This window comes from Lepidothrix coronata, unplaced genomic scaffold (genome assembly GCF_001604755.1).
Source record: "Lepidothrix coronata isolate B3197 unplaced genomic scaffold, Lepidothrix_coronata-1.0 Scaffold222, whole genome shotgun sequence".
NCBI classification, from domain to species: Eukaryota; Metazoa; Chordata; class Aves; order Passeriformes; family Pipridae; genus Lepidothrix; species Lepidothrix coronata.
In genome coordinates, this window is record NW_016690402.1 from 984629 (window position 1) to 1000064 (window position 15436).

General features: G+C 35.2%; 1 protein-coding gene across 1 annotated transcript in view; it reads right to left on the reverse strand.

Moving 5' to 3' along the window:
* The window catches only part of SNTG2 (syntrophin gamma 2), a 146806-nt gene that overhangs the window by 77022 nt on the left and 54348 nt on the right, over positions 1 to 15436 (reverse strand). Inside the window, exon 7 of the mRNA XM_017833827.1 lies at positions 1875 to 1962. Within this exon, the coding sequence (XP_017689316.1) occupies positions 1875 to 1962 (88 nt within the window). The remainder of the gene's footprint in view (positions 1 to 1874; positions 1963 to 15436) is intronic.

Sequence of the window (15436 nt, forward strand, 5' to 3'; positions counted from 1 at the left end):
CTCTTAGACAAAAATGTGTAGTTTTTCTCTGGACACGAATTCGAGGTTATAACAAACCAAAAGGCTTTTAAAAAGTCTTAAAAAAAAAAAGTAACCTCTCCGGATAGCTTATGGCTAAAAATCCAGAGAGTGACACCCGTGACGTATGAAGAGGGCACCAATATTCCTGGACCTGCAAGAAGGGTGGCAGCCAACTCACACAGAGTGTGTACTCGGTCTTAGTGGCAAGGTTTTGGGGGTTGGGGTGCTTCCAGGGGTGGGACATAGTCGGGGCTGCCCTGTGCCAGACACAGATGGTTCCAGCCAGCTCCCACGGATCCACTCGAGGGCACAGTTGAGTCCTGCAGATTAGCTGGTAGCACTTCTGGGAAACTGTTTAAGAAAGGGCAAAATGCAGAAGAGCAGTGATAGGAGTAAGGAAAAGAGTGAGAAAAAAAATCAAACAAACCTCAAGGTCAGTGAAGAAGGTGATGGACAGTGTTGTTTGTCTTTGTATCTCACTGCCTGAATCTATTTTAATAGGCAATACATTTACCTAAGTTTCCTCATGTTGACTCTGCTTTGGCTGTGATGGTAATTGATAAGTGATCTTAATGTATCTATCTTGACCTAAGAGCTTTGTTGTTCTGTTTTCTCCCCATGTTCTGTTTGAGGACAGGGAGTGAAACAGAGCCTGAGTAGGAGTTTGGCTCTTAGCCAAGGTTAACCAAGTGATACAGTTCAAGTATGTGATGTCAATTTACAAGATGAGATACAAGTGCTAGTAGGACTATCATAACCACAAATTAATATGTCCAACAACACAGAAACTACTAGTAAGATGTTGCTAACTTGGTAAAATCATGTTTAACCTTGGACACAGTTATCCAAGGCATGATAGACATTAGTCTTATAACCTAGTAGGAAAAGTAGGAAAACAAAAGAAACACTGACTATACAAAGATCTCAAAATGTAAACATAAGATTTCTTCAAATTTATATTCCGCTTTCAAATGAAAATGATAAACAGTGAGAACTGAAATAAAGGTCTTAGCATGAAAGGTATCGTTCAGCTTAGTAGAGGCCTGTCAAGTTGGCTTTTTACTGGTGTAAGAACCCAGATGAAACAATCAGTGCTCTTGTAATGGCAAGAGCTAGACTATGACACCTATGATTCTGTTGAAATCAGGAAAAAAGCAAGTACCTAGTTGAGCCCAACTTAAATCCAAAGAACAAGACACATTTAAAATCTTTTTGCTTATTTTGGAAAGAGAATAATCTGTTAAACTGGTGCAAAATTATTTGGTCTGATTAAGTCAGCTGACATGAACACTTTTCTACCTGCAACATTGATCACAACTGTGCAACTTGAATATTTTATCTGCTAACCAGAAGAACCCAAAATTTCCTTTGGCTGCATTTGTTCATACACAGTTTGGTATTGCTACTGTTAAACTACTCAGTTGTCACATCATAATTCTGCTCTCTGACTAAACCAATCAAAATAGTAATTTATGAAATATACATAATTAATGTTATCCATTTGTTTGGTGTCCCGAAAGTACCTTTCAAGGTCAATGTATGATTCAGATGTTTGTAAACACTATTTTATTGTATTCAGGCAAAGCTTCTGTTGAAAAACTTTCAGATATCACCCATGACTGTACTGCATTTTAATGAATTTTTTTCAGTTTTATTTTGAATAAATTACACATAAAGAGTAAGGCAGCATGCATTAGATTATTATATGTTAAACAGTAAAGTAGACAGACAATTTTCTACTTCTTCCTGTAAAACACTCAAGGATTGAATTCCTATTTCTGTCACTGTCAGTTTATTATGAGAATACTGCAAAGAGGAAAACAAATTACTCCTATCCATTAATTTCCTCTTACCTAATGGGAGCTTTAAAAATGATGGAGCTTCCCTGAGGTACTGAACGGTGATGGTAACTTCATCTCCAGCATTTCGCAGTAGGTGTACCTGTCAGTGTGACAAATAACAGCTACTTTAAACCAAAGAACCATCACTCATGGAAAGAACATTACTTACAATGAAATCAACATTCCTGTTGATCTATAATAAACTCAGTATACACATTTCTGAGTAAGAATGTAGAATAGCTTTTGGCTCAAGCCACACCAATGATGTAAAAGAGTAGGCAAGACCAACCTGGAACAACCTGAATAAATAATTTGCTGGACAAATTGATTTTATATACCAACTGAACACAACTTCCACAAAGTGATTTTATAAAACTGTCACAGGGTAGTAGGGAAATATATGTTTATGTAGATATAACACATTGTGTGTGTATACAGACAGACACATAAAGATACATTGATATATCTTAAGTATTTGGTTTGATTGATTCGGGTAACACATTAAGCACACTTTGGTTTTTCAATTATAGTCTTTATTTTTGTGTCTTGTTGTCTGTCAGCATTTGCTAACCAAAAGGGAACAAACACGTGCACACACAACCCCACATCCCCATATGTTTTAAACCATCAGAATTTACTTTGAAGCATGACATTCTACTATGTAAGGTGCCTTTTTAAATGCAGAACTACAAATAACTTCTCTAAGGGAACTCAGTTACTACTACAGGGCACAGGTATTCTCCAGTTTCATATCCATGACTCCCAGGAAACAGGTATTGAATTTGGTTTGTACGTGGCTTGCACTCATGCTCTGCAGCCTGGATCCAGGTTGTCAGAAATGGATGCTAAGGCTTGTGGCCTCTAATATGAGCACAACCAGAGCATGCATGTATTAGGCAGAAAAGAAACCAACTGTAGCAAACTAACTTCCATAGATTCATTTAATGGTTCAATGTATTTCGAGGAAGCTGGTGGTTGTGTTGTTTCAGACCACTATTTCAGCAAAACATCAACATCGTGAGATGCAGGATTACCTCAAACATTGTAACTTTTCCATTTGTGTACCTAAAATAATGCTTACCCCAGAGACTGACGTATTCACCTACATAAAAACATTCAGTTTATGTCTGATGGAGATGAAAACACTGAACAGGTAAAGTGAGCATTCATACAGACTTAGAAGCATTTTTCTTTTTTCTCTTTTTTTTTTTTTTTCCCAGAGGATCAGTCTGCATTTAAATGATTTACTACAAAAAACAGCTAGTGCTACATACTCACCCCGAGAATTCTCAGTGTTGTACTCAAGATTTTGTGGACAATTGATTAAAAGAGAACCTGAGGTTCATTGTGGGAGAAACCATTGCGGAAAAAAAAATTATGATCACTGATTTCTGACTAAATCATCTCAAGATATTACAATAGGAGTAACCAGGAACAAAAGCACAGCAAAATTAGAATGCTTCTTTAAGGCCATACAAAAGTGTGACAGGGCTACAAAGCAAACCAATATGTCTTGTTCTAAGGTGTAAGAAAACTATGTCTCCTGAAATCCTCTGCCCCTTGTTTCCTGCAGAATTTTAGACATCATTTATTACTTAGGACTGAAGATGATTTCTAGCTCTGCTAGTCCTACCCTGTTACTGTTAAAATGACAGTTTTTCCCTTTATCTTCAGACTATTATACATATATATATGTCTAATTTTTATATATATAAATAAATATATTTATATACATACATGCAAATCTTTTACTCAAGGTTCAACTACAATGTAATTTTTAAATACTTCTGACATTCTGCAGTACTTAGATCTTTTTTTTAATTTCAGTGTCTGATTTGAAGATTATGGACTTTTACTTTAATCATGAATGTTTTTTAATCATTAATCTATTTTTAAGAGAGGTAAAGCTCAATAGTCTAAATTTAATTAAAATACATCAAACTAGAAATCCCAGACTGAGAGAAGTCACTGAGAAGAGCGCTGAAGAGAAGGACTTGGGTTTTATCATGGATGAAAAGCTGAACATGAGCCAACAGTGTGTGCTCACAGCCCAGAAAACCATCTGTGTCCTGGGCTGTGCTGAAAGAAATGTGACCAGCAGGTTGAGGGAGATGATTATAGACCTGTTTGAACAGGACCAGAGGAGGCCATGAAGATGACTGGAGGACTGTAGCAACCCTTTGACTAAGACAGTCACAGAGAATTGAAGTTAGTGAGGCTGGTTAGTCTCACTAGTTAGTGAGACCAGTTAGTGGTACCAGTTTACTTTTTATTGCATAGTAAACACATTAGAAATGCTGACTATAATCAGTTCAGCAACATCAGTGTTTTATAAAATTAAATAGATAATTTCAAGACCAACAAATATAGTCACAATACTGTCCTGATAAATGTAATAGGAAGAAACATAAACCAAAAAAAATTGATACTGACAACTCACTTTCTTACAATTGTATTTTTAGATAAGCCAAAGAAGTGAAGCATTTTAATTTTGACTTTGAAATAACGAGGAAGAATTTTAACTTCTTAATAGATATAAACATTTTGAAGAAAACTTTAAAACACAGAAGAACAACTGTGTTTCCTCTTAATTAAGCAAAGAATGCTTGCACACAAACATTTATATTTGTCAAGAGATGAAGGAGATAGCAAGACAAACATATTGCCTAACACACCTCTGGAAAATCTTAGTCAAATATTATGAAGATAAATTAAATCCAAAACCTGTATGGAACAAAACAAGACAGTAGACTAGAAACTGTTGCAGAGTATGAGATTTGACTTGTTATTTCAAATGATATTTTGAAAAGGAAAGAACACTAAAATTAGTGCTTTGGTTTAAAATTACCCAGCAGTAGTACATTAAAAGATATTCACACTGTATCATACTCTCCTGAACCTACTTTGTATTCTTAGGTAGCGCCTGAAGAGGTGGTAGAGTTGAGCCACATACATAATAACAAAACTAAATCAATGTCAGTGCTCACAAGAAGGTCTTAACAGTTGGAAGGTCACTAAATAATGCACTGCTCTGTGCTTAGCACAAGTCCAGTAAGCCCCAAAAAGACAAATCTGGTGTCTTTGGAGTAACAGTCACTGTTGCACTGTTGCCTTACTGTAGTATTAATATAAAATAAGGATTGTAAAAGTGATTGTAAAATAAGATTATAAAAGGTTTTGGTGCTTTTTAAAGGTTGATTAAATCTTTTTACTGCACCTAACTATGTGTGTATGCACTTACTTGTGTGTTCACATGTATGAATGAAAAAAGAGCATCAACTGAAATGTTTGTTTTTCATGCTGGCTCCAATTTGCAGATTTTGCATATCTCTAAGTGCATTCATCAAGCCAGGGTTTATTATGCTTCTCTTTCTCACATGCATTTCTCAAGAACAGAACAGAGAGAATGTTAAAAATATAAATATAAATAGGAGATTCTATATCTCCCTTAGCTAACTACAGTACAGAGTCTGTAGAAAAAATTATGACCCATATTTTAGGAAAACCAAATTACTTTCTTTGCCTCATTTTTAACGTCAACACCCAATTTAGGGAAATGCTATACACCTATAGGCAGGCAAGTCAATGGTATAATTCATAGCTAATGTGCATTCTTTTTAAATTCTGGTGCCTTATGTTTGCTGTGATTTGCTATAAACCTTTAAACATATCTGATCATAAATATTCACACCACTCAGAGATTTATACAAGATTTTGGCTGTTTGAACCAGATTCTCTCTTATTATAGATCAGAACTGTAACAGCAATTAAAATTGAAAAGGAGAATGTTTTTGACGAATAAATTGACCCATATGGCCCTTTAGCCAATATCTATTCTAAGTGCAGAAGTCACATCATTTAACTTTGGCTACTTAAAAGATTCAACTCTAAAGTATTGCTAATGTCTTTTCTAGAAATCAGGAAAGATCTTAGGATAAAAAGAAATCCCCACCCACAGGTGTCTATCTCTAAATAAGGCGAGTCTGGATGATAACCTTACACTTTAAACATATGAAGTTAAATGAAATTGATCCTGTCTTGCATCTGTAGAGGAATATTTAAGATTAAGCACCAAAATCAGACTGAAAGTCTGAAGCAAAAATTCTGAAGTCAAAGAATCTCCTGATGAACGCCTGATCTTGAGGTACAAGCATTTCACAAATAAAACACTTGCAATTCATGTAAGTGCAAGTCTTGGACTTGACAAGTACCTGGGTGGAAGGCTATGTACAATCCTGCAATACAGCAGGCAAACAACTAAGAAGTTGTTGTAAAACATATGAAAAGAATTAGATCATAACATGTAATAGTAAAAAAAATCCAAACAAGGAAATCTAGAGAATTCTCATAATCAGCAATAGTATTTAACACTTAAAATGCCTTCTAGGCAAAAGTGTATTTGGAACTACATTTGAAAACCTGACAATTTCATCTCAACCCAGACAAGCAGGGCTGAAAAATCTGGTATCATGCTTATATGTCAATGAGTAGGCAAGGAAGGTGTGTGAAAAACAGACACCTTGCAGTACAAGTAGTCTCTAAAATGACAGTAGAAGCAAAATGGTTTTGAAAAAAGCTTATAAAATTAAAATTGGATTGCAAATATTATTGGAAAAGCATGAAGCATAATTAAGTTAGATCAAGAAACAATGAGTTATTGGTACTTGTCTTTTTTCCACTGGTCAATTATGGAGTGGTTTCCAATAAATACTTTTGATTCTTTCTTCCTTAGCTTTGCACTATTCAATGAGCAATGATCTCTTTCTAAAGGATTATCTGGCTAATCCAAAACAAGCATTGAACAATGAACATATACATATATGAACAAATACACCAATACAAATATGCTAAGAAAATAACAGTCAATGCATCTTATGGAAATTTTCAGATTTAAATTAACTGCAACTTCTCTTAGTTCAATCAATTCTCACTTTTATTTCTGCCTACAAATATGGTAAAAGACATTTTTAACTATAAAACTTCAGTATCAATTTAAACAAATAATGCTGCTCTTGTATGTTGTAATTACCAGTAATTATAGACAAAAAAAGGAATTTATTTATTTTTTTCACTATTTTGTACATTATTTTTTCTATTTAATTACACACACGAATGTGTAATTAGCACTGTGTAAACAATGCTTACAAAAATATTTGGAATATGAAAGATGCTGATATATATTGTGCATTGGAAAATAAATTTTGTGTCAAATCAGCTGTTCCCTGAAGCAGTGAAAGTTTAAATAAATTCGCTTAGGGATAACTATTGCCTGAAGCATGAAGACCCATTCCTGAGAAAGTAACTTTGCCATCCTTCAAAAATTCCCAAGAATATCAGAGCATTATAGGGACTTCTCTCTGGAAATGCAGAGCAGTCTCAACTGTGATCAGTGTGCTCTAAATGAAAAGAGTTGAAAGCTGCAGAACTCAAAATTTTAGAATGAGCAGTATGTTTTATTGCTTATCTACTGTTCTGCTTTACTTGTAAAAAGAAATAATTGTCTCAGGTATCAAAAACTCACAACAGACAGAAATGGCCAAGTTACCAGAGAACAAACATACAATTCTTAGATGGAAACTTTATTAAATCATTCCTGACATATCTGGTATGTCAGTAGCACATACTGTTGTATCAAAGCTCCATTTCCAGATATGTGCATGTGTTCAAATACACATACCTGACTAAGTGTGATTGGAAACACATATGTTAAAGTAGAATCCATAGCTGTAGAATTGCAGACACTTCTATTGCAAATGCAGGCCTTTTCAAGCAAAGAAATTGGAGCAGTCTAACCCTGCAGGTTCATATCCTTCAGAATCTTTCTAGATGATAGTAAAGTGGTTGAGTTTATACAAACTCCAATGGGCACAGATTGAGCTAAAAATGCAGGTATTCATGTAGCCTTTGTTGTTCCAATTTTCTTTGTTGTTTGTTTGTATTTACAACATACCTGCAGAGTTCTTAGAAATGGATTTTATCTGACTAGAAATGTCTCTCTGAGGAGAGAAGTAGCAGTCAGAAAACCTCTGCCATCATCTACTCAAAATGGTGTAAAATGTCAATGAAGGTAATTTCAGCTGAAGGATGGGCAATATTTAATGAAGGCTGTTTTGTGCTACCGAGTGTAAAAACTAAACAAGAAGATTTTGAAGTTGTCAAACCCAGTAGGTCCACATGCTGCATTCTCTGATTTAGAAATTGTTGACTATTTGGGCATTTCTTCCTTTTCTCACAACAAACTTTTCCACAACGATCCTTTTGTAGTAAGTCTTCTAGCCTAATAGACATTTCACAGACATTTAGAGTTAATACAGGACTAAACACAGTAAGCACTGAGAACTGCTTTTGATTTCTACAACATTCACTGCTGAAGTACAAGCTAGAAGTCCTAGACCTATGGACTGATCAGCTCAATGGATTGCCCTGCAGTTGGGATCAAGCATAGAATTTATTTATAATCACTCATATATTCATCCTTTCAGGCTTAAAGAACTAGGGCACCTAGAAAACAAAAGACATTACTCTTTTACATTAAAATCCTCACAGCATGCATATGAACATAGGAATATCTATGGACAAAGTTCAGCACTATTTCATAGTAGTCGTACTGCTGTATGTCATTCCTTAGTGCTTTTGTTTCCACAATTCCCCAGGCATGAAAGTGCTACTGTCACCACAAAACAGCAGATCATCTGCAATATTCAGCACACATTAGAGAGGAATCTGTGTTAGGCAATGCCCTGCACCTGAACCTTTTGCCTACTGTGTCCTGATTCCTAGCAATTCTGCTACTGTGTAGGCCAATACTTATTCAACACAGGTCACCATAAAGTATATTCCTTTATTCAATACTAAACACTTCCTGTACTGGAAAAAAACATGCTATTTCGTAAGAGAATATCATTTAAATCTCATTGTCATGTTATAGTCTTCTGAAGAATTACTTTCTCTTCCCTCAGAGTACTGATGTCAGCTAGACTCAATTTTTTAAATACAGGGCTATATTTTTTTTTATTAGACCTTTTTCTATTGGACTTTCTGCTGCCTAATATCATATCAGGCAAAAAACAACAACACCAAAACCCTTTTTTATTTCCTGATCCAGTTCTTTAATAGTTTTGATGAAATGTGCTGGCTTATTTGCCACCTGAAGTGTATGAATACACTATTCCTCTATGAGTAATACACTATTGCTCTGTGAGTGTTTTGTCCTCTATCTGCAATAAAGAACAAATGGTGTTATTATCCAGCCTCAGTTAAGTTGCTAAACAAATATATCTTAAATATTAGTGACATCTCTAAGACCCATTCACTTATTTAGATTACACTCCCATTAAGTCAATGACGTTTTGAAGAGAAATAATACTTATGTACAGGTCGTATAATGATCTCAAAGGAGTTAATCTTTCTTGTGATCAGAAATATAACAATTTTATTAACGAGTTGATTTTATGTGGGTATAAGTCCTCTACATAACTTACATTTTCCTTTCCATTTCAGGAAACTTGCAACATACAAAATAACTGAGTTTCACTTATGCAAATAGCCTAAGTCTAATCTTTCACAAACATTTATTAAATTAATCTATTCAGTATCACAAGGGTGTACCCTAACTCTTTATTAGCTTGCAGCTTGGTTTTCTTAATAACATTGAACTAGAGTATATATCTCTCCAAAGTTCTTTATGCCCTGACAAAATACCAAGGGTCACCTAATACAAGGCAGTATGTTAGTTAAAAGCACAAAACATTGTTTAGAGAGGAAAAGGAAGGTGTGAGAGGGAGAAATGAGATGGAGAGTATACTGCTTCAGAGAAGTTAGCTCAACCAGAGTAGAAACCAGCAGTGACAAAAAATGAAGACAAAGACTAGTTTGGGCACAGGATGTAAGGATCAAAGGAATCAAGAGTGGATTGCTCTTTGTAGTGATTATCAGGGATAACAAAGGGCATAATACAGTACTGTTCCTGACACTATATTTTCTTTTCCTACCAGCCCTTTCAAAGACCCTCCAGACTTATCCACAGATGTCTTTCACACTTTAGTTCTTATTCCAATGTTCTCCTTTGACTTACATATTTAGTCTACCTCCATGGTACTCAGTCTTGTGCAGATAGGAGGAGGAGGAGATGGAAGAAAGTGTCCCTCTATTTATGACAAAAGTGGCTGGTATAATTTCTTATAAATCCTTTTTAGCTCTTTCAACATTTATAAATGAAATATGTAGAAAATTCAAAGGGTTAAAAGAGACACATTCTTTTAAAAGAATTTATTTTATCTCAAGTCCTAGGAATTACTGCTTAAAATTGTAGCTGTCCAGCCACGCTCTCTGTTGTGCTTTACCTAAGTGCTACATTTTGTGTCCATAGTTTAACAAAGACTTCCATTCTTCCTTTGTGCCAGGTGGCTGAATTCCTGCATCAGTTTTAATTACAGTAACTCTGCTTTTGTGCTCAAAGATTATGCACATAATGCTCATAATGCCAGAGTACTTGCTGCTTCTTTAACACAGGGAATTAAGTGACTGTGAAATGATGGAGGTAAAATAGTAGTACTGAAATCTGAACTGCTTAACCCTTTCTTAATGTGTTTAGAAATTGAAAGAAAGTAGATTTCCACAATTACACAACAGAAGTTGTGTAATATTTTAAGGTATACATTTTATACAGGTACTTATATTACTCCATTTTTAAAAAAATCTTTCTCTGAAATGTTGCTATCTTTTATAAAAACACAGTAAAGGTGCAAAGGGGTGGAAATTTAAATGGCAAAATCATGTTTTAAAGCATGTGAGTTTTATCATTTGCATGTGAAAGACACTGAAGACCAAAAGTATACTATACTTGCTTCTTAATGAGGAATGCTGCCAGATGATTTCAGTGATAAAATCCAGTGCACCTGGAAACAGTGAGGCTGAATTGTACATCCCACAAAATTGTAAAGTTATACTATAATTTGCTGATTTTATATAGCTTTATTTTTAAGCAGTGCTGAGGTACAGAATACTTATGGCAAATAAGCACTTGGAGAATTGAAATTAACTCTGATCTTTTTTCATCTAAGCAATGTGAAAAACACTTTTTATTTATTTGTCTCACTGCCATGATAAATCCTGTTCTACTGTGACCAAATACCCAAGAAAATCGCTCTTATAGGTTAGAAATTCAGGAGAATTTTTCTTTCCCCTGCCCCCCCCCCACTGTAGGAAAGAAGGAGTTTGAACAGAAAGGGGGAAGGGAGTTAATTAGCCTTACAAAAGAACTAACTAGTCAGGCTGCATTCCTCGCTGATGGCCCATCAGAGGCTGGGGGGGCAGGGGAGGAGTTTTGGGAGGGGGTGGCTGACTCTGCTCAGAGGGGAGAGGGGGCTGATGGGCGGAGTTTGCTCTCTGAGATGGAGACGGGGATCTGTGTGCGGGCATTTGGAGAGAAGGCCAGGAAGTCTGTATCTTCTGGCTTTTCATCCTGGTGAGGCCAGACCACCAGACCCGGTCGGCTCGCACACTCCCTCGTGACTCCAGCCGGGACCTACTGGGTTTTCATTGGAGAGGACTGTGCTTGCTGGGAGAGAAGGGAAGAGCCTTGGAACACTGTCATCTGGGAACAACAAGGAGTCCCGTGGGGCGAACATTTTTTTTTTTTTTTCTCCCTTCTGCCCTTCTCCCATTGGGGGAAGGGTCTCCGTTTTCCTTTCAGCTTCTCCTGCGATCCGAGACCCCCCCCAGACCCCTCCTGTGTGGTGACCGCCAGAGCCCAACAGCGCCCCCTGCAGGCCACGATTAGGACTGCGCTAAAGGACAGAGAAGTGTTCATTCAGACTTTTTTTGGGTTTTTTTTTTTTTTTTTAGGATTACAGCCTAGTTTTTTTGTGTTCTGTTACTGTTTTTGCCAACATACATATATCTTTTAATAAAGGGTTGCTATTTCTTCTGTTTTTTCCACACTTCCTCGGTTAAAGCCCCTTAATTTTGAATTTACAATTGCTGAGAGAGAGAAGTTTGGTCTACCTCATAACTCATCCTCTTTAGCAAACATTCCAGTCCCTTCAGAAAAATTCTATAGGGTAACAGAAAGAAGAGGAAAACTATGCACAACAGAACTTCCTTCAGCATTCTAATGTCACAAAATACCATTCTTGCTATTAATTTTTATTTCTTTCTGTTACTGCCCACCTACATAGCTGCTGTGAATTTTCTAAAATGTATGGTAAGTCTTTATGAAAGTGATTGCTCTAAACTTGTTAATAAATGCTGCTCAATAAAAGAGTTTGTTCACTTTCAGTTGCTGCTGTAGCTCTGATGCATGTAGCTGTCCTGCAGCTCTCTACTGAGCGTTAGCAGGTATTTGCGGTCCACATAATAGATGACTAAAACATTCATTTAGGACTGACTGAGGCAATGACAAAGGAGAGAACTACCAAGATAAAGTAAAATCTTCAGAAGCCTGGTATCTTTTCTTTGGTGTGTCTGTAGTCCTAAAAATATATTAAAATGCATTAACTAACAAGAAACTTTTGAATTTTTCACGGGTAAGGAGTTTATTAATGAAAATTATTTATATAAATGATGCAGTTTCTTACACAGCTGTGTGTAAAAGCTGCTCCATGTTTGAAAATGACTTACAAATGCTTCCAAATCTACATGCTTGTTTTGGCTGACCCCAAATCTAAATCTCCTAATAATAGGGAAAGCAAGTGGTCGGAGTCTGAGATCACTTCAGCAAGCTCCCTGTCAATAATATTAAGGGGTGATGGATTCTACTCCTATGGTTTCTGTTCATATGCCTTTGTGTAACTGGAGATAGCCTCTTAGCCTGGAACACATAGAAACCTTATGCCACTCAAAATACAGTCCTCTTATTCCATGCCCCAAATTGTCCATATAATGAAATAGTGATAACAGCAACATATCGGGAAGACAATATGTGTAATCACAAACTAGTGAAAGTTTCATTTACAGAAACTAGTAATAGGAAAATTGATATGTAAAAAGCTCTACATTTCTTTTTGAATATCCAGTGACATTGTACGTCAGTGTTGGAAATTAGCTAGAGTAAGAAAAGTACAAGTTGCTAAAGGTTTTGGCTTTGTTCTTTTCAAACATCCTTTTTTTTTTATTCTTTTAAAATAATAAAATCTATTCTCAGAAGAAGACTTTGGAAAAAATAAAGGGAGACTCATTGGATATCCATAAGGATGCCCATATTACTTTTACTTTTTTTATATATAAAAAAGTATGCCCATTTTACTTTTTTTTATATATATTTTTATTTAATAGTTGCTTGACGGAGATCAGGAAAAGCACCAGCAAAAGCCCTTTCAAATAGTCACTGAAACAGATTTTTTTAGCTTTTCTACTGCTCTTCCTTTTCTTTGCTCTCTAACATTTTCCTGAGACTTGCTTGTCATCCCTCTGGAAGCACAATGACTGCTTTGTTGAATTATTCTATTTCATATTTCTTTAGGTTTCCCATGACAAAACATACACTTCAACAAAAATTCACACACACATCTCTACATGTTCAATATAATTTTTGGAGATTGCTTTCTTATTTCTACTCTACTGCATCTGCAGTACTTGAACACATGGCAAATCCTGGAAATAGAGTGTGATGTTGAGGTCATTTAAGACGCTACTACTAAGTTCCTGTGCAATATCACATACTTCTTTTTAACTTATATTCATACAGTAAGATGTAACAGCAGCTAAACTTTACAGAGATGTATGCAGAGTATTTCAGAACATGTGAAAAATTTTGTTTCGTTTTCTTTTTGGCAACTGTTCATTTTTAAAATGCTTTTTAGTAGCATACACCTTTTCCTCCAGTATGTCTAGAAAAAGTGAATGGGAGAAACAGATTGCTTTTGTTAGGGTGTGCAAGTGTGGAAACAAGGGGTAGGGAATAAAGTAGCTCAACTTCATTTAGATGAAAACCACTTAAAACATCACTTTTAAACTCTCAACAGAAAGAATTTACTAAAATGGAGAAACTGAAAAGCAAACTCTGGGAAGTACCAGGACAATGAGAAAACCATGCAGTTGAAGAAAGAAATCAAACAGTTCTATGACATGCAAAGGAATCAGACAACCTTCACATCTCAGTTACTCATTCTTCTGGATCTGGTAGAATCAACCTTTCAGTATTAAGAGAATATTTCTTCTATATTGAGAGAACAAAAAAGTTGCAGTACAAAGGACTAACTGTTCAAGTAAACCATGCAGAGCACTGCTGACAGTACTGTGACATTTCATCTCAGCACCACTAAGATGGATCTCCAAGACATGAAACATGCACAGTCTATCTGTGTAGAAAAATATTTATTTTTCCTGCATTTAACTGATCAAGCTCTCATTTTATACTTGCCATACTTGAATTACACTGTTTATTATGACTTCATAACATTTTTTTCTGTTGTATGAAAAAGCAGGTTCAAACTGAAAAGCTTCCTGCAGGAAGAGCTGCAGAAATTCAAGGAATAACTTGAAGTTAAGCATCAGTCTTGGGTCAGAATCGTGTGTATGTCTGTAATGGTATTTATACATGTTAATGTAGCAGCTACCTGGGCAGTCTAGAAAAACAACAAGCATTTCCTTGAACTGCTCTGTACTGCAGATTATTTCTGGCAGTAACATTAAGATATTAAACCTTCTACATATATTAAATGAAAATTCTATTTTTAATTTCTCCAGATGTCATAAGGTTGTTGCCTCAAGTATTACTAAATTACATATTCAAATATTAACATGTTGTTAAACAAACAGAACATAACACTGCAGTTTTCACACTGTAAACATATGTCTTAATTCGTTTAAAGATTAATGGTTTTAACAACAGCATAAATCAATAAACTGTACTCATTAATATGACTATAAGATATTACTACATGCTAAAATTAGTAAATAAAAAGAATTTATTTTTGCTACTTCGCAAGCATCTATCAATTTGACAAGATATTTTATAATTATTTTTATGATTTTATTAATTAATCACTACAGTTCTATATTTTTATTATCTTACTAATTTTAATATATTTGTTGAGCAGTTAATCATTATGCACTTTTTTTAGCTATATAAATTCCTTTTTCTTTCTTTTTGATCTCTTTCCTTCTGATATTGTATGGATAAAATTCATAATCTATGTTCCACCACTCGGAACTGAATTCCAGAAGACTATGGAGAGATTTAATTCTGAAATAGCTAATGCAAAATGGATGATTAAAGGATGAATGAAAATAAAATCTCAACATCTCAATGTAGATAAATAATTTTCAGGTTCATTCCTTGTATCTCAGTGAATCAGCCCATAGAAGCACAAGTTCATCACTTGCTGGCAGACATGCCAATGACACACTAAATAGCATTACTATAGACATCTGAAGTTATGAGGGATCTGAAAAAAAATTTGGTGACTACTGACTAAAATCAGTTCAAATTCTGAAAATATAAAATTATTCCCATTGAATGGATTTTGTTTTAATGGATATTGTTTATTTAGCAATGTCCTTCTGTGAGACTACTCATAAATAAAAAGAAATAAATATTCCTAAGTACTTTCCTGGGTCAGTGAATAAAATTC